Source organism: Lissotriton helveticus, chromosome 8 (assembly GCF_964261635.1).
Source record: "Lissotriton helveticus chromosome 8, aLisHel1.1, whole genome shotgun sequence".
NCBI lineage: Eukaryota > Metazoa > Chordata > Amphibia > Caudata > Salamandridae > Lissotriton > Lissotriton helveticus.
In genome coordinates, this window is record NC_136069.1 from 1,217,890,209 (window position 1) to 1,217,905,471 (window position 15,263).

At 45.9% G+C, this 15,263-nt stretch overlaps 1 protein-coding gene across 3 annotated transcripts in view; it reads right to left on the minus strand.

Moving 5' to 3' along the window:
• Positions 1-15,263, minus strand: part of LOC144773252 (ATP-binding cassette sub-family C member 5-like) — a 2,136,031-nt gene that overhangs the window by 1,857,987 nt on the left and 262,781 nt on the right. For all 3 annotated transcript variants that reach the window (XM_078658154.1, XM_078658153.1, XM_078658155.1), the window contains exon 3: positions 7,108-7,263. In XM_078658154.1, coding sequence (XP_078514280.1) covers positions 7,108-7,263 — 156 coding nt within the window. The remainder of the gene's footprint in view (positions 1-7,107; positions 7,264-15,263) is intronic.

Below are 15,263 nucleotides of genomic sequence, written 5' to 3' on the forward strand. Positions count from 1 at the left end.
AGCTGATATTTTCTCTTCTTCCCTAACTTCCCCTTTCACATTTCATCCATTGTCCAATATCAATCACAAGAGACTAGTCTGGACAATATTGCAGGCATTCATGATCAACACTGTAGATTAGGTTTTTGAATTCCTAGGCCTTCATGTACAAAAAGTTGATGGTTTTCAGAATCCATCAATGATTAACTAATTAAACTCCCACTGAGTTTGCGCTCCTGTCTTCCACATCTCAGTTCCTACAATGAAACTAGGGCCTGTTGGGTAGTAGGGAAAGAAATCTCTGGTTTGTAGAGCAAGTGATACACTTGGCTTCGGTATTTGGTCACAATATCGATTGAAAAATATAGGGATTCAGTAATATAGGAAATTAAATATTGTAACACACAAATATCGTTGACAAGAATATAAGTTTTTGAGGTATGAAATATTGTTGTAAATAATATAGATGTTTTAATATCGTTTTCACTAGCATAGTGGTTAAAAATATTGTTTTTAATTTATTTGAATGGGTTTTAGTTGCTATATTAATTTTATGTGTTACTATTGTGTATGTAAATGTTGTTAATTGTCCTTGAAAAATAGCCTGTAATTTTAAGTGATTTCGATTTTTTTATATATTTTTTATAGTAATTTATAGTGTTATAGCAGGTTGTTGGGTTTGTAGGGGAATAGGGTGGAAAGATAATTAGGTAAGAATGAATTAATACATATCATTTAATTGTATGACTTATTAAGTAATTTATGTAATACCAATTTAATTTTTTTGTTATATGTTACTTGCGGCCTGGCAGATTTGTCGGGGTAGAGAGTGGGCAGTAAATGAAGCAATATTTAATTAACAATTAATTATTCATTATGAGTTGCCTTTCCACAACCCTTTTCATGGCAGGGAGCCAGCCATGAAAAGGGTGGTGGAGAGGCAACAAAGGGGCTCTAACAGGGCCCACGTGCCGCTCCTGGGGGTGCATTCAAGGGGCACATGTTGTGCCCCCTGGAATTACACCCCTGTTCTGGCACGGTGTGGCATGCATGCCACACCGTACAGGAACGTGCAATCGTAATTGTAATTTGGCAGGAGCACAACGGCCTTGGCAATCTTCCTGTCGGCGCGGCGGTGCTGGGCACACAGGAGGACCGCCAAAGTCGCATTAAGGCCTTTAGTGTGTATAAAATTAACATAATCTTAAATATCTGAAGTAATCAGTGTATTTATATTTCCTTAGGTCACCAACCCTTGCCTATGTTACAGTGAGCAACTGGCTGCTGTATTTCTTCTCATCCCCTTTTCCCCAGGGCCTCCTTTACAAAGGTCCAATATTGGGTAGGAGTCGCAGAGGGATGAGGAGTGAAATATTCTACAGTTATTTATGATTCCCCTACAGTGGAGCTCAGGTATTTTCTTGAATTTGTGACAGATGCTAGGTTTGTATAGGTTTAGACCTGTATGTTAAGTGAGTAATAATTCATTAACTATTAATTATTATTTGTAAATTATTTACTTGAATTGTAAATATGTAAATTGTGGAATGCCTATTTCTTTTCATTTTATTTTAGTTGCGGGATGCTAGGTTTGTAGGCACCTAGGGTGTGAAGTTAATTAAGTAATAATTCATTAACAATCCATTATTAATTGGTAATTATAGTTATCTTTTTAGTTATATTTTAGGTGTGGTTTGCTAGGTTTGTAGGGACAATGGGTGGGAAGTTAAATAATAACAATAAAAATAATGTATTAATTGATCAAAAAAATGTTGTGAATAGTAAGTATGTAAATTGATAAGTTATACTTAGTTTTTTTAATACACACACACATTATACATATATAAATCTTTTTTAAATAACTTTTTTTTAAATTAAGTGTTTCCCATTTTTTGTTTATTCATGGGGTTACTCATGTATGTAATATGTTTCAAGTGAAGTATTTACCTACTCTTGCTTAGACTGCAGAAGGAATAGTAAAATTAACCTCTTTGCAGTGTAACACTTTCCATACTGTTGCACTATTAAGAGTGGGAATAGTAAATGTCACCACTCAGAAATCCAATGCTTTTCCTGCTGTTTCAGAGGCTTGAGTGGGAATAGGAAATGTCACCCCTCCAAAGACCAACACTCTCCCTACTGTTGCTTAGACCGGGGTGTGAATAGTACATTTCACCCCTTTGAAGACCAACGCTTTCCCTACTGTTGCTTAGACTGGAGTAGGAATAGTAATTCTAACCCCTCCGAAGTCCAACACTTTCCCTACTGCTACGTAAAATAGACTGGAAATAACGTATTTAGGGCCTGATTATGACTTTGGCATTGTGGGAACGGGGCCGCCACGCCACCGTCCTGCTTCCACACCGCCAAAGCTCACCACCGGCCACCTGCCAGATTACGAGTTTTCTCGTTGTCTGGCAGGCGGTCTTTTGGCGGTGCCTTTAAAAAAGGCACCACAATGGACACCCAAAAGCAAGTTCCCTCATGGCATGAATCCAGTAGCACCTGCAGAAACACCTGCAGACTTCTCGAGAAGAATTGGAGAAACACCAAAACTTCAGAAGACAGCACCACATACAAGAACGCCATGACGGAATACCACCAACTCATCAGATCCACCAGAAGGACCATCATCCAAAAGAAAATCCACGCCAACACCAGCAACACCAAGGAACTCTTCAACATCATTCAGGAATTCACCAAGCCCCCCAGCAAAGCCACAGACGTCACACCCTCCCAGGACCTCTGCAACAAACTTGGCTCCTACTTCCACCTGAAAATAAGATCCCTCTATGACAACTTCAATGAACAGACTCCAGACACCAAATCCACTCCTTCCCCTAGCAATGACAACCAGCCCACTATCTCCTCCTGGACCCCGGCAACTACCGAAGACACCGCATTGACCATTAAAGGCATTCACTCAGGAGCCCCCACGGACCCCTGCCATTCCCACATCTTCCACAGAGCTGCCGATGCCATTGCACCTGAGCTACAGCGCACCATCAATGCCACCTGAGAGGCAGGCACATTCCTGATGACTGGAAGCGCGCAGAAGTCAAGCACCTCCTCAAGAAGCCCTCAGCAGGTCTGACGGACCTCAAAAACTACCAACTCATCTCTTTCCTCCCTTTAGCGGCCAAAGTCACTGAGAAGATTGTCAATGTCCAACTAACAAAATTAATTGAAGAGAACTCCATCCTCGACCCCTCTCAATCCAGATCACGCAGCAACCAAAGCACCGGGACCGCCCTACTCACCGCCACAGATGACATCCGCAGCCTCCTTGACCTAGGCCACACCGTGGCCCTGATCCAACTTGAACTCTCTGCAGCCTTCGACACCGTCTCCCACCTCACTCTTACTGCCAGACTCCACAACGCCGGCATACAGGGAACTGCCCTTGACTGGCTCCGCTCCTTCCTCACCAGCAGAACCCAAAGAATCAGACTTCCGCCCTTCCTCTCTGAACCCACTGAGATCATCTGCAGAGTACCCCAAGGATCATCACTCAGCCCCACAGTCTTCAACATCTACATGGCCCCCCTCACTGCCATCGTCAGACAACCCAGCCTCAGCATAGCATCCTACGCTGAAAACACGCAGCTCATCCTCTCCCTAACTAAGGACCCCCTCACCACCACTCAGCTTCCAGGAAGGAGAGAAGGACATTGCATCCTGGATGAGCAGCAGCTGACTAAAGCTCAACTCGGAGAAGAAAGAAGTCCTCGTCCTCAGACCCTCTCCTCTGCATGGGACAACACCTGGTGGCCCACTGCCCTCGCCAGCCCCCCCACCCCCACGGACCATGCCCGGAACCTCATCATCATTCTGGACTCCTCCCTCACCATGACCTAACACACCAACACCGTCGCCTCCCCCTGCTTCAACACCCTCTGCATCCTTCCTAAGACCTTCAAATGGACCCCACCCAAATCAGGAAAGACCGTCACCCACGCACCTATAAAGAGCAGACTGGACTACGGAAACACCCTCTAAGCCAGGATCAACAAATCTCTGCTCCGCAAGCTCCAGACCATACAGAACACCGCAGCCAGACTCGTCCTCGTCATCCCTCGACACAAACAGATCCCCAACACCTGCAAAACCTCCACTGGCTCCCCGTCAAGAAGAGAGTAACCTTCAAGACACTCACCACGCCTACAAATGCCTCCACAACACCAGACCCCAATATCTCAATGAAAGAATCCTTCCACGTACCCAAGGGAAACCTCTGATCCACTGAGCCAGAATGGGTGGAATAACCTTCTCCTACATCGCGGCAAAGACCTGGAACAAGCTCCCGATCAACATCAGATGTGCCTCCACTCTTCACATCTTCAAGAAGACCCTCAAGACCTGACTCTTCAACTGACCGGAGTAGCATCCCCCCACCAGCACCATGAGACTCTTACGGATGAGTAGTGCACTTCACAATTCCCTGATTGATTGATTGTTTGATTAATGGACTGTTAAGTCCATGCCATCCATGAACTGGGCGTGCATGCAGACAGGTGGGCACACCATTTGCCCCCCTACATGCATCCCAACGGCCTGAGGCACCAGGGGGTCCTGTAGGGCCCACTTTGTTCCCTCACTACTGGGCTCACTGCCATGAAAAGGCTGGCAGTGAAGAAAATTGTACTATGCGTGGGGGTGCCGTAACAGCACCGCCAGCATATTACTGCCTCACACTTCTGCAACACCACTGGAGAACACCAGTTCCTTGGTGGTTGAAGCAGCCTGCAGTGGTCCGACTGCCAAACTCTTAATAGGGCGGTCGGACTGCCTGTGTGGCTGCGCCAACGCGGGTTTGGCGGTTCTATTGACCGCCAAACTCATAATCGCCCCCTTAATATCCTTAGACTCCAATAGTTTTCATAATATTTGTTACATTGATTTTATAGCAATATTTATTACATTTGTCATATTTTATATTATTTGTTTTTATTTTTAAAGGTATTTTAATGTTTAAAGAATTTTTTGTAAATGTGTTTTGGGGATTTTTAAATGTTTCATATTTTATTTATTGCCTACATTAATGAATGCATTTTTTCTCATTCAATTGTTAATATTTGTTATGGTTTTATTGTGCATGTATGTTTTAAATATATATATATATCAAGCCAAACACAGTCGGTTCGGATCCCTGCCACTTTCAGTGGCGGGCCTCGGACGGGGAAGCGAGTCCCTGTATTTTCAACCAAACACTCTCCTCCATAAAAGAAAGAAGTCCGGGCCACTTTGGAGTTGCAAAGCGATTTTAATTCAGAAGGCTTTCTCTCGACGCGTTTCGCAGGTGAAACCTGCTTTTTCACGAGAACGAGTGAACTGCATAACATTCACATTGTGCATGTTGTGTTCCAACTTGAAAGAGTATTTGGTTTTATTTAAAGCATTTCTGTTTCTACTCGTAACAAGCAGCACTTCAAAACGAACTCAGCCCACTTGTTTATCGGCGAGTCTGTTGTTGATTACCATTGGTATGACGTCAATACCAGGTGACTTTGTATATATTGAATGTTATGCATTATTTCAGATTATAGAATTTTTAAATTATATTTTACATTTATTAATCCATATATATATATATATATATATATATATATATATATATATATATATATATATATATATATATATATATATATATATAGGGAGAGAGATATGTATAGTGTAACAATTAATACAAATATTAATTTTACTTTCTATCAATGTAATTCATATTTTACATTTATTATTACACATATATATCTATATATCTATATACATATATATATATATATATGTACATATATGTATTTATATAAATATATCTATTAATAAATGTAAAATCATTTTTAAAAATTCTATAATGTAAAACAATTACTTTATAAATTATATTATATAGATATATATTTCATAGTAATAAAGTCACAATATTTAAACATGTTAAAATAATGTGAAATACATATTTTTATTAAATATTTTACTATATTTATTTATAGATATATATATTCGTGAAATATATTTAATGTACATTATATTACATTTTTAATGTTTTGGACGATATTAGTATCAACTATATTTATTTCTGACATTTGTGTACTTACCATTATAAGTATAGGAGTACAATATTGTGGTAAACAATATTTTTGACACAATATTGTTTACCACAATATTGTGTCAGTGATCCCTGGCTTCTTTGTCAGGACATCCTCAGGTGTAATTAACTCTACCATTCTTTCTCAAAGGCAGAGATAATTTCCAAAAACAAGCTACAGTGGTAGAGAATCCTCTGTCCCTGTGTTTACCAGTTCAAGAACAATTTGGAGAATTTTCCTTTACTACCTGAGCCTCAGACCTCCGGCCAAAAAGCACTAAAAGCTTTGATATTACTCTGACACTATTCACGTTCTGTTCTGTTCTTATAATACTGATATATATGTGGTCATATATTTCAAACAAGAATTGAACCATGCTTGCTTAAACAAAAGGGTACTACAAAATAAGTTATTCTAAGAGATCTGTGGGCCACTAAAACTCAGCTCTGTCGGAGATTATTTGTATTATTTGTATTGCCCTCATAGGTTGATGAAATAATTGTCTCGGTAAAACCATCTCTATCATTAAAACACCTAAATCTCTTCTCTGTGTTGTTTTGCAAACAACTTCCTTACTCCTTGCTTCCTTCTTTTTTTAGACATTATTCTAATTAATTTTACAAATCAATACAAACTATCATAGGAGAGAGAATACAATTTTGTAATATTAGCTGTAATATTATCTATCCTATTTTTTATTAATAACACATTTATATTCAATATAATATCACATTAATAATACATAGATTACCCAAATATTCTCTGGGAGTATAACTGACAAATGCACTAGGAGAGAGATAAATGAATGAGAGAAAGATTAAAAGAAAGTAAGTAAAAGGAAATAGTTAAGAAATAAATTCTAACTACTTTAGTTTCAATCTCTAAGCATACAAATTACTTGCTTCTTTGTAAATGACATTGTAAGGCATTCGTTTCAATAGACTATGCTGTACCAAACACAAATTCTGTCTCATTGTTTTATGGACGTCTGAGACCTGGAAAAAATCCTGAGTAAGATGAATTGGAGATAATTTTGTTTTATTACCTTTGGCAATTAAGTTCGGATGATTCATGGCACGACAGATCCCACAGGTCGATAAGATGAAGTTCCGAATGTATATAAGCTTTTCTTGCAAGTGGAGTCATCCAGTTAAGCGTCGTAAAGGAGAACAGCCCTGCATTATCTATAGGATGCTTGTGCCTATAAAAAATGTAAGACATCTATGTGGATATGTTGAACGCCATATAAATTAGGAAGAAATTCCATATTGTGCTTTAGTTTATTAAGCATAAACTAAAGACATTGTAAAAGCTTGTCAATGTACCTTTGTAAAAATAACACATTGTAGTTTTTTAGATTAGCAGTCAAATCACAATCTATGCCATTATTATAGCTTTATAGCCTACTTCGGAGATCTGCACTGCTTGTTAAAGGCCCCAACCCTGAGTTATAAGTCTGAGCCTAAGGTGAGGGCCTATAAAGAGGGAGAGGACAACTGTGTATATACAGAGGCACCAAGCTACTAAAGCAGATGTTCCCAAACTGTGGGTTGCGATGCACTGGTGAGGCGCCAGCTGCTTTCTGGTGGGTCACGAAAGAGCAATAAATAAAAAAGCCTTTATATGTATTTATCATAAAATTAGCTGTTCTGTCCACAAGTGCCTTAGGAGTCTACGTTGTTTCCTTTTAATGTGCTGTATCTGAAATTTTGTCTGAATGCTACCAATGTATTTTTCTTGATCTTTGAACATTTTTATAAACTTGTGATTCAAAGAAAGAGGTTAAATATCACACTATGGGCCTGATTTAGATCTCAGTGAACAGGATACTCCATCACAACGGTGATGGATATCCCGTCCACCGAAATATAAATCCTATAGGATACAATGGGATTTATATTTTGGTGGCCAGGATATCCGTCACTGTTGTGACGGAGTAACCCATCCACTGAGATCTAAATCAGGCCCTATGTCCTCTGGTAAGTTGCTGCTTATGTGTTTTACCATGGGGATTAATTGTTTACTTTTCGTTCGCTGACTGCAAAGTGAGAAGATTTTTTAAAGTTAACTGTGGCAATCTTGCTGGGCTACAGGGAGCATGAAAGGAAAAGCTGTAGGGTGTGATTTTTATTTAACACACAACATTTAAATACCTGTGAACGAACTGTTTACATATTTCAGAGTATATCAGCAAAATGTGCTGCCTGTAAGTGATAGGCTATAAGGCATGATACGTTGGTAATATATTTGCAACAATGTGCTCCAAAATGCATTGCAAGTTATATCTTACACCCTTACCACTCTCCTGCTGAATGCATTTGCTACACTTTTAGTGAAGCTAGGATTTTTTACAATCTCTATGACTTTTTTGAAGTAACATTGATCTCAGGAGTCGCATTCTGAAAATCGTTCCAGCACTACAGGTGCAGAGGTGCTGAACTAAGTGCCTTAGGGTCTGATCACAAGTTTGGCAGACCGTCGCATTATGAGTTAACTACCAGGCAGGCAGTGTTTCTGCGGTGGTGCCACATCGCCGGCATGCTTCGGGTCATAGACAATCTGCAGCACATGCTGCTGCCGTGGCACTGCCTCTTGAATGTCGGTGCACTGTGTACCATGCAACATGTTGTGCATGACTCACAGTGTACACACAACAGTGCAAGAAGAGGAAGCACAACATGTGCCTTCTTGCATACCCCCCATGGGTTACAACGTCCTGGGGCCCTGTGTGAGACCCATTCCCTGCCTTTCCGTTGACCTTTTCATGGCGGTATCCCATGAAAAGGTCAGCGGTAAGGCAGTTTGTAATCTGCACACCTGTGCCGACACGGCATAGTCGCCAAGGACACCCGTTTTCCCCAACCCCGCCCTGTTGGGATCAAGGATCCTGGCAGTGGTGGCAGTCTTGCATCAGGCTAGTGGTAGTCCGACCACCAACCTTATATTTGGGTGGTAGATCCGCTGAGGAGGCGAAGATCGAACTGCCATCGCGGGTATGGCAGTCTTGGGACAGCCGTACTCGTAATCAGGTCCTAAGTCCAGTTTTTAAACAAACCTTTGCATGTATCCCAAGCAAGACTCCAGCTGTACCTTCCAGCATTTTCAGCTGTTGTTTTTGTACTTCACAAAGCCATTTCAACAGAGAATGTGCTAACTATACAATACATAATCATTGTACTTGTGTAGTGCTTTCACCCATAAATTGAGAAATTTAGGTATGGCCTAAGGGTACAGATGCCAACTTTGGATCTGGAGATTTAAAAAAAAAATTATTTTTATTGCATAAACAGGCTCCATACATTCGCACAGTAGTCAGCAGCAGTAGGATAGTGATACAGAAAGGACAATGCTCCTTAGTGTAACACATCAACAATTCAGCATGCATTGGTAGATCAAACCCCCCATTCCATCCCCCCCCCCCGCACTGGCAGTTGACCCGCTGGCCACCATCACTGTGGAACCACCATCAGCGGACATTTCGGCTGGCACTGTTACAGCACTACAACCACTTCCGCACCGCCCCCTCCACCCCGCCCACCCACCTTCCTTGTGTCTCAGAGTGTGGAGCGTCAAGCAAACATTTTCTCGCAACTAATCAGACTCAGACATGTCCTGGGTATCCACCAACTCTCCTCTATATTGCCTCCACGCCGCCCACACCTTCTCCCACTTTTTAGGGCACCCTCTACTTTTATAAATGACTCTTTCGGCCCTCTGGCACCAATCCAGGTCCCTCCCCCAGTCTTCCACTGTTGGCACCACCTCACTCCCCCATAGTCTCGCTATGTTCCGTTTTGCACCATGCTAGCTAATGTCAACCAGATCTTGTCTCCTTTTGGCCATGTGATATCGCTCGTAACTCCCAAGATGTGCCATCGAGCTTCCAGGGGGACCTCCGACCCTACTACCTCCGCCATGATATCAGATAATCTGGACCAGTAGGCCCAGATCTTGGTGCAGTCCCATAATATATGGAAAAACGTGCCTTCCTCCCCACAGGCCCTCAGGCAGAACTTCGAGTCCACGTAGCCTATTCTATACTGAGTCGTGCGTGGGGTGTATGAGCGATGTAGAATACGGAGCTGGATGAGTCGAAACCTCGCGCGGGCCTTGTAGTGCCTCCCTCCAGTCCTCGTCATCCAATAACACTACGTCCAATTCCCATTTCTCCCTCAGGAGACCCAGGGCATCAGCCAGGTTGTTGATAAGTTTTTTGTATGTCAGAGAGATTGGCCTGTCTACCATTGGGTCCATTAAAAGTCTATCCTCCAGTGGGGCATATTCCGGGAGTTGTTCCCCGGCCGGCAGATGTTCTTAAATGGCGTGTCTGAGCTGCTGATAGTGTAAGAATTCCCCGCTCCTCATTTGGAATTCCGCCTGTAGGGACGCAAAGTCCACCACGTCCCCCCTTCTCCAGAGGTCCCCTAGTCTATCAATGCCTATGAGGCTCCATGCATGGAGGTCCTTTAACTTTGCCACTGCCGGAAGAAAGTTCCCGGCCCACAATGGGGTCTGAGCTGTGAGTTTCGCCCCCCACCCCAACAACTTCGTAGCACGTTTCCAAACCACTACCACTGCAGCCATTTGAGGTGGGAGAGACCTGTGGCATCTACCCCTGTGGTAGAGGGCTGCCAGATAGGTGCCAGTACCGAAGAACATGCAGTCCACCCGATACGCCGGCTCTTCCAAAGGAGCAAATGCCCAGCCATTAACGTTGACCAGCTGGGTCGCCCAGTAATACATCCGGACATCTGGGACTGCAAGCCCACCTTCGTACATTCCCCTCTGTAATTTCCTCAGAGCGATCCTCGGGCAACCTCCACTCCACAGCAAAGAGCGCTGCTCCAACTCAATCGTTCGAAAGAACTGTTTCGGTACCATGAACGGTGCGCTCTGTAGCACATAGAGCAGACGGGGGAGAGCCATCATCTTAAATAGGACTGCTCGCCCCATTAGGGACAGATGAAGAGTCCTCCAGTGCTCGACGTCGCCGCGTAGGCGCTCCAGCTGAGCCGTCACATTCATACGCATGTAGTCCGACTCTGTCTTAGCTATCCAGATCCCCAGGTAGCGGAAGACCTCTTTCCACACCAATCCTCCGCACTCACTTGTGAGGCACGGCGTCGGGCACGCTAAAACATGGCCCAGGGATTTATCCCAGTTGATGCGGTATCCTGAGAAGGTACCAAACCTATGGAGGATCTCCAGAAGTCTCTGAATGGAAGCCTCTGGTCGTTGAACATACAGGAGGACATCATCGGCGTATAATGAAATACGCTCCTCCCAGCCTCCCCCAGATCTATACCCCACACTCGGGAGTCTGCCCGCACCCACGTCGCCAATGGTTCCAACGCTAACGCGAACAGGGTCGGAGAGAGTGGGCAGCCCTGCCTTGTGCCCCGCCCTAGTCGAAACTCCCTAGACAATGCACCGTTAACCCTTACTCTCGCCAGTGGGTCGGAGTATAGCAGTTTCACCCATGCTCGAAATTTGTCTCCAAAACCCATCTTGGCCAAGACCGCATATATGTACTGTCATTCCATGCTGTCGAAGGCCATATGAGCGTCCAGCAAGAGCAGGGCCGCTGGTGTGTCCGGTCGGGCCGCTGTCATCTGTATCACTCCATACAGACGCCTCAGATTAAGCCGCCTGCACCTGTGCGGCATAAAACCGGACTGGTCCGGGTGTATCAAAGATTGCACTACCACTACCAGTCTGGTGGCTAAAATCTTGCCCAGGACTTTCGTTTCAAAGTTTAGGAGTGATATTGGCCTGTAAGAACTGCACCTATCCTGCGGCTTACCGGATTTATGAATCACCACAATCATGGCTGATCGAAGATCTTTCACCAGCCACCCTACCTGTAGAGCCTCCTTGTACATTTCCAGCATATGGGGTGCGATTCTACTAGAGACACACCTAAACACCTCCGCCGGAAAGCCATTGGGTCCCGGCGCCTTTCCCGCTAGTAAGTCACCCATGGCATGTTCTATCTCCGACACTGTGATGTCGGAGTCTTGAATGTCCCTATCTGCTGGCTCCAACGTGGACAGCCCTAAGGGGGGTCAAGAAATCCTCGCACTCTCTTGCACTCGGCTGAGTTTGGGACCGATAGACCGATTCGTAATAACAGGCGAACTCTTCCGCTATATCCACACTCGTGGTGCGCACCGTCCCCGTCTGTGTTCGAATCCTAGGCACCCAATTACGATCCCTATCCCTCCTCTCCAGCCAGGCTATCATCTTGTTGGCCTTGTCACCCAGATCATACACACGCCTCTGGGTAGCTAGTGCTCGTGACCTCGCCTGTTCACAAAGCACATCACTCATTTCTTTCTCCAGGAGGCGAAGTTTGTGTCGCCTATCCTGCTGTTGCTCTTGCGTTTCCTCTCTTTCTTTCTCTATTTCCTGAAACTCCAATTCAAGTCTATCTATTTGGGCACTTTTCTCCTTCCTCCGTTTACCCACCTCTGCTTGCACAAATCTCCTGACTACAGTCTTGTATGCCTCCCACACTATGCTGCGCGATCAAACTGAGGCGACGTTGTCTGTAAAATATTGGTCTACGCGCTCCCTAAACTGTGTCTGAAACTCCTGATCTTTAAACAGGGAAGTGTCCATCCTAGGGGGTGCACTCCAGTCCCTCCCAGGGCCCCGCAGCTGTGCCTCCACTGGAGAATGGTCCGAGATACCCCCTGCTTTAGGACACCCACTATGGAAGGAGTTCATGCTACCCGTTTGTGTGAATATGTAATCCAGTCTGGACCCCGACCCGTGTGCAGTGGATATATGTGTGTATTGTCGGGTGTGGGGGTTATGGGCCCTCCAGAGGTCAACCAAGCCCAGTGCCTGTGCAAAATCCCGGAGGTGGCTCACCCTCCCTTTGGGGAATGGGCCCGGTGACCTGTCAATGTCCCCTGCCATCACATCGTTCATAACGCCCCCTAGGAGTAGGACCCCAGTCGGCATGTCTAGTAGAATTTTCCCTGTGTCAGGCAGGGTGGTGCCATGCAACCTTGGGGGGACGTAAAGCGAGCAAATATTTAGGGTTAAACCCTCCTACTGTCCCGTGATAGCTGCGTACCTTCCCTAAGGATTCAACCACTGTTGCCCTTTTACCAGCGGGAGGGAATTTTTAATCAGGATCCGGGTGCCCCTCGAGCCAGTGGTGAAACCTGCGTGTGCCCTAAGTGTGTAACCAAATATGTTGAGTGCCTTATAGTGATTCCCTACCAGGTGCGTTTCTTTAAGCAAAACTATCTCGGGCCGTGCCTATGTAAATATTGAAGGACCATGGTGCGTTTGATCTTGTCCCGCAAACCGTTAACATTCCAGGATAGTACCGTGACTGTCTGTGTCCTCGCCATGTGCATCAGAAAAATAAATCAGTACATATTGTAAACGGATAGGCAGAACTCTACTATCACCCACCACCCACCTGCCCGCCAACCGTGCCTCTGGAGCCATTGAAACTTGGAACAAAACCAACATTGCAATCATCAACCAACTTGCAACTGCCCTTCCCCAACCCCCAGATCCCCCCACCCCACCCTGCTACCTGCTTCGCAGGCCAAACGGGCCCGGCATACCCCAACAAGCAGAGCGCCTGTCGCCCTATCAACGAAAAACTTAGGGGTAAAGTGGCAACCAAAAGGCCAGCCCGAGGGTGTTGGCCGACCCCAGTTCACAAACTCAGGCCACCACTCCATGTCCAAGTGTCTGGATGAGGACCTAGCACCACATACCCCCCACCCCCAAAGACGCCCCCCCCCACAGTACTTTACCACATGTCCGCCAGGGGCAAGATGCTCTCCACCTCAGTTCTCGTTCACGGCAGGCCATCAAAGCCCCAGCACAAAGCAGCAATCAGACCCACATGGGAGTCCGCCAGGAGGGCACACTGTCTGATTATATCCTTGCACCAAACCTCTGCCGTCTGAGTCAGCCCAAGTCCGGCGAGGCCGATAAGCTGCGTGTCCCGTCTCTGTCCTGCGTCTGAGGAGCGCCCTGCCTCCGAGAGTCACCTCCCACGGAGATCAGCGATGATGTCGGGGACTGGGCCTCTGTATTCCGCCATCCTCCCTCCTGGCGTGAGCCATGCAAGGGCCGCTGCGTTTCTTCAATCCACGCCATGGCCTCTTCCGGGGATGTAAAGAAGAAGGATTTGCCCTCAGCCAAGATCTTGAGGCGTGCCGGAAAGAACATCCTGTACTTGAGGCCCAGTGCTCGTAGTTCCTTTTTGACTCAGTCAAACGAACGGCGTTCCTGCTGGACCGTGTACGTAAAGTCAGGAAAGAACCTTATCACCGCATTGTCTATCCGGAGGTCACCATGTTGACGTGCCGCCTGCAAAATGGCGTCCCGGTCTCAGAAGTTGAGAATCCGGGCGATGATAGTCCTTGGAGGGGCCCCCGGGCGAGGGAGGGGGACCGGAGCCCGATGCGCACATTCGATGATAAAGAACTTGGAAAGTCTCCTGGGCTGGAGGTGTTTCAAAATGAGGTCCTCCAAGAACAGATCCATGCTCGGCCCCTCCATTTTCTCCGGTACACCTACCACCCGTAAGTTGTTTCTACGAGCCCTTCCTTCCTGGTCCTCCAGCCGTGCCGTGTTAATCTTTTGCTGGTAGGCCAGATACTGGACCTGCTGCTGCAGCAGTTTAGTGGTGTTCCGAAGTTTGCCAATGTCCGTAGCATTCTGAGTGGCTTTTTCTGACGTTTTTATTGAGGTCCGCTCGCTGTAACGCCAACTCGATGGCCACCTTATCGATCTTCGTCTCCAGTGTCCATCCCAGTGACTGGATGGCTTGCATAATGGCAGCCAGCGACGGCTCAGACCCCTCCACCACTGCTCCTGCGTGCGCGTCGCCTCCTCCACCCGTCGGGGCCGTATATTTGTCAATGGTGTTGGCCTGGGTGCCAGAGCCCTCAGTCTTGCCGCCATTTATCCGGCCACGCGCCCCGGGCGCCATCATTCCCGGCCCTCACCGCCGATCTGTCACGCCACTGGAGCCTCCCCATAGGCCTCGTGCACACAGCCGGACCAGTCCAGACCCAGCAGCGCCCTCCACCTCCGCCTTCCGTTAGTTGGGGTCAGCATCCGACCATGTCTCTGTGTCCTGCAACCTGCGGCCCAGGAGCCATGCAGCTCCTCCGGTCGGAGCCCACCGGCGCCTCCAGCCGTCCTCCCCTTGCGTCACAG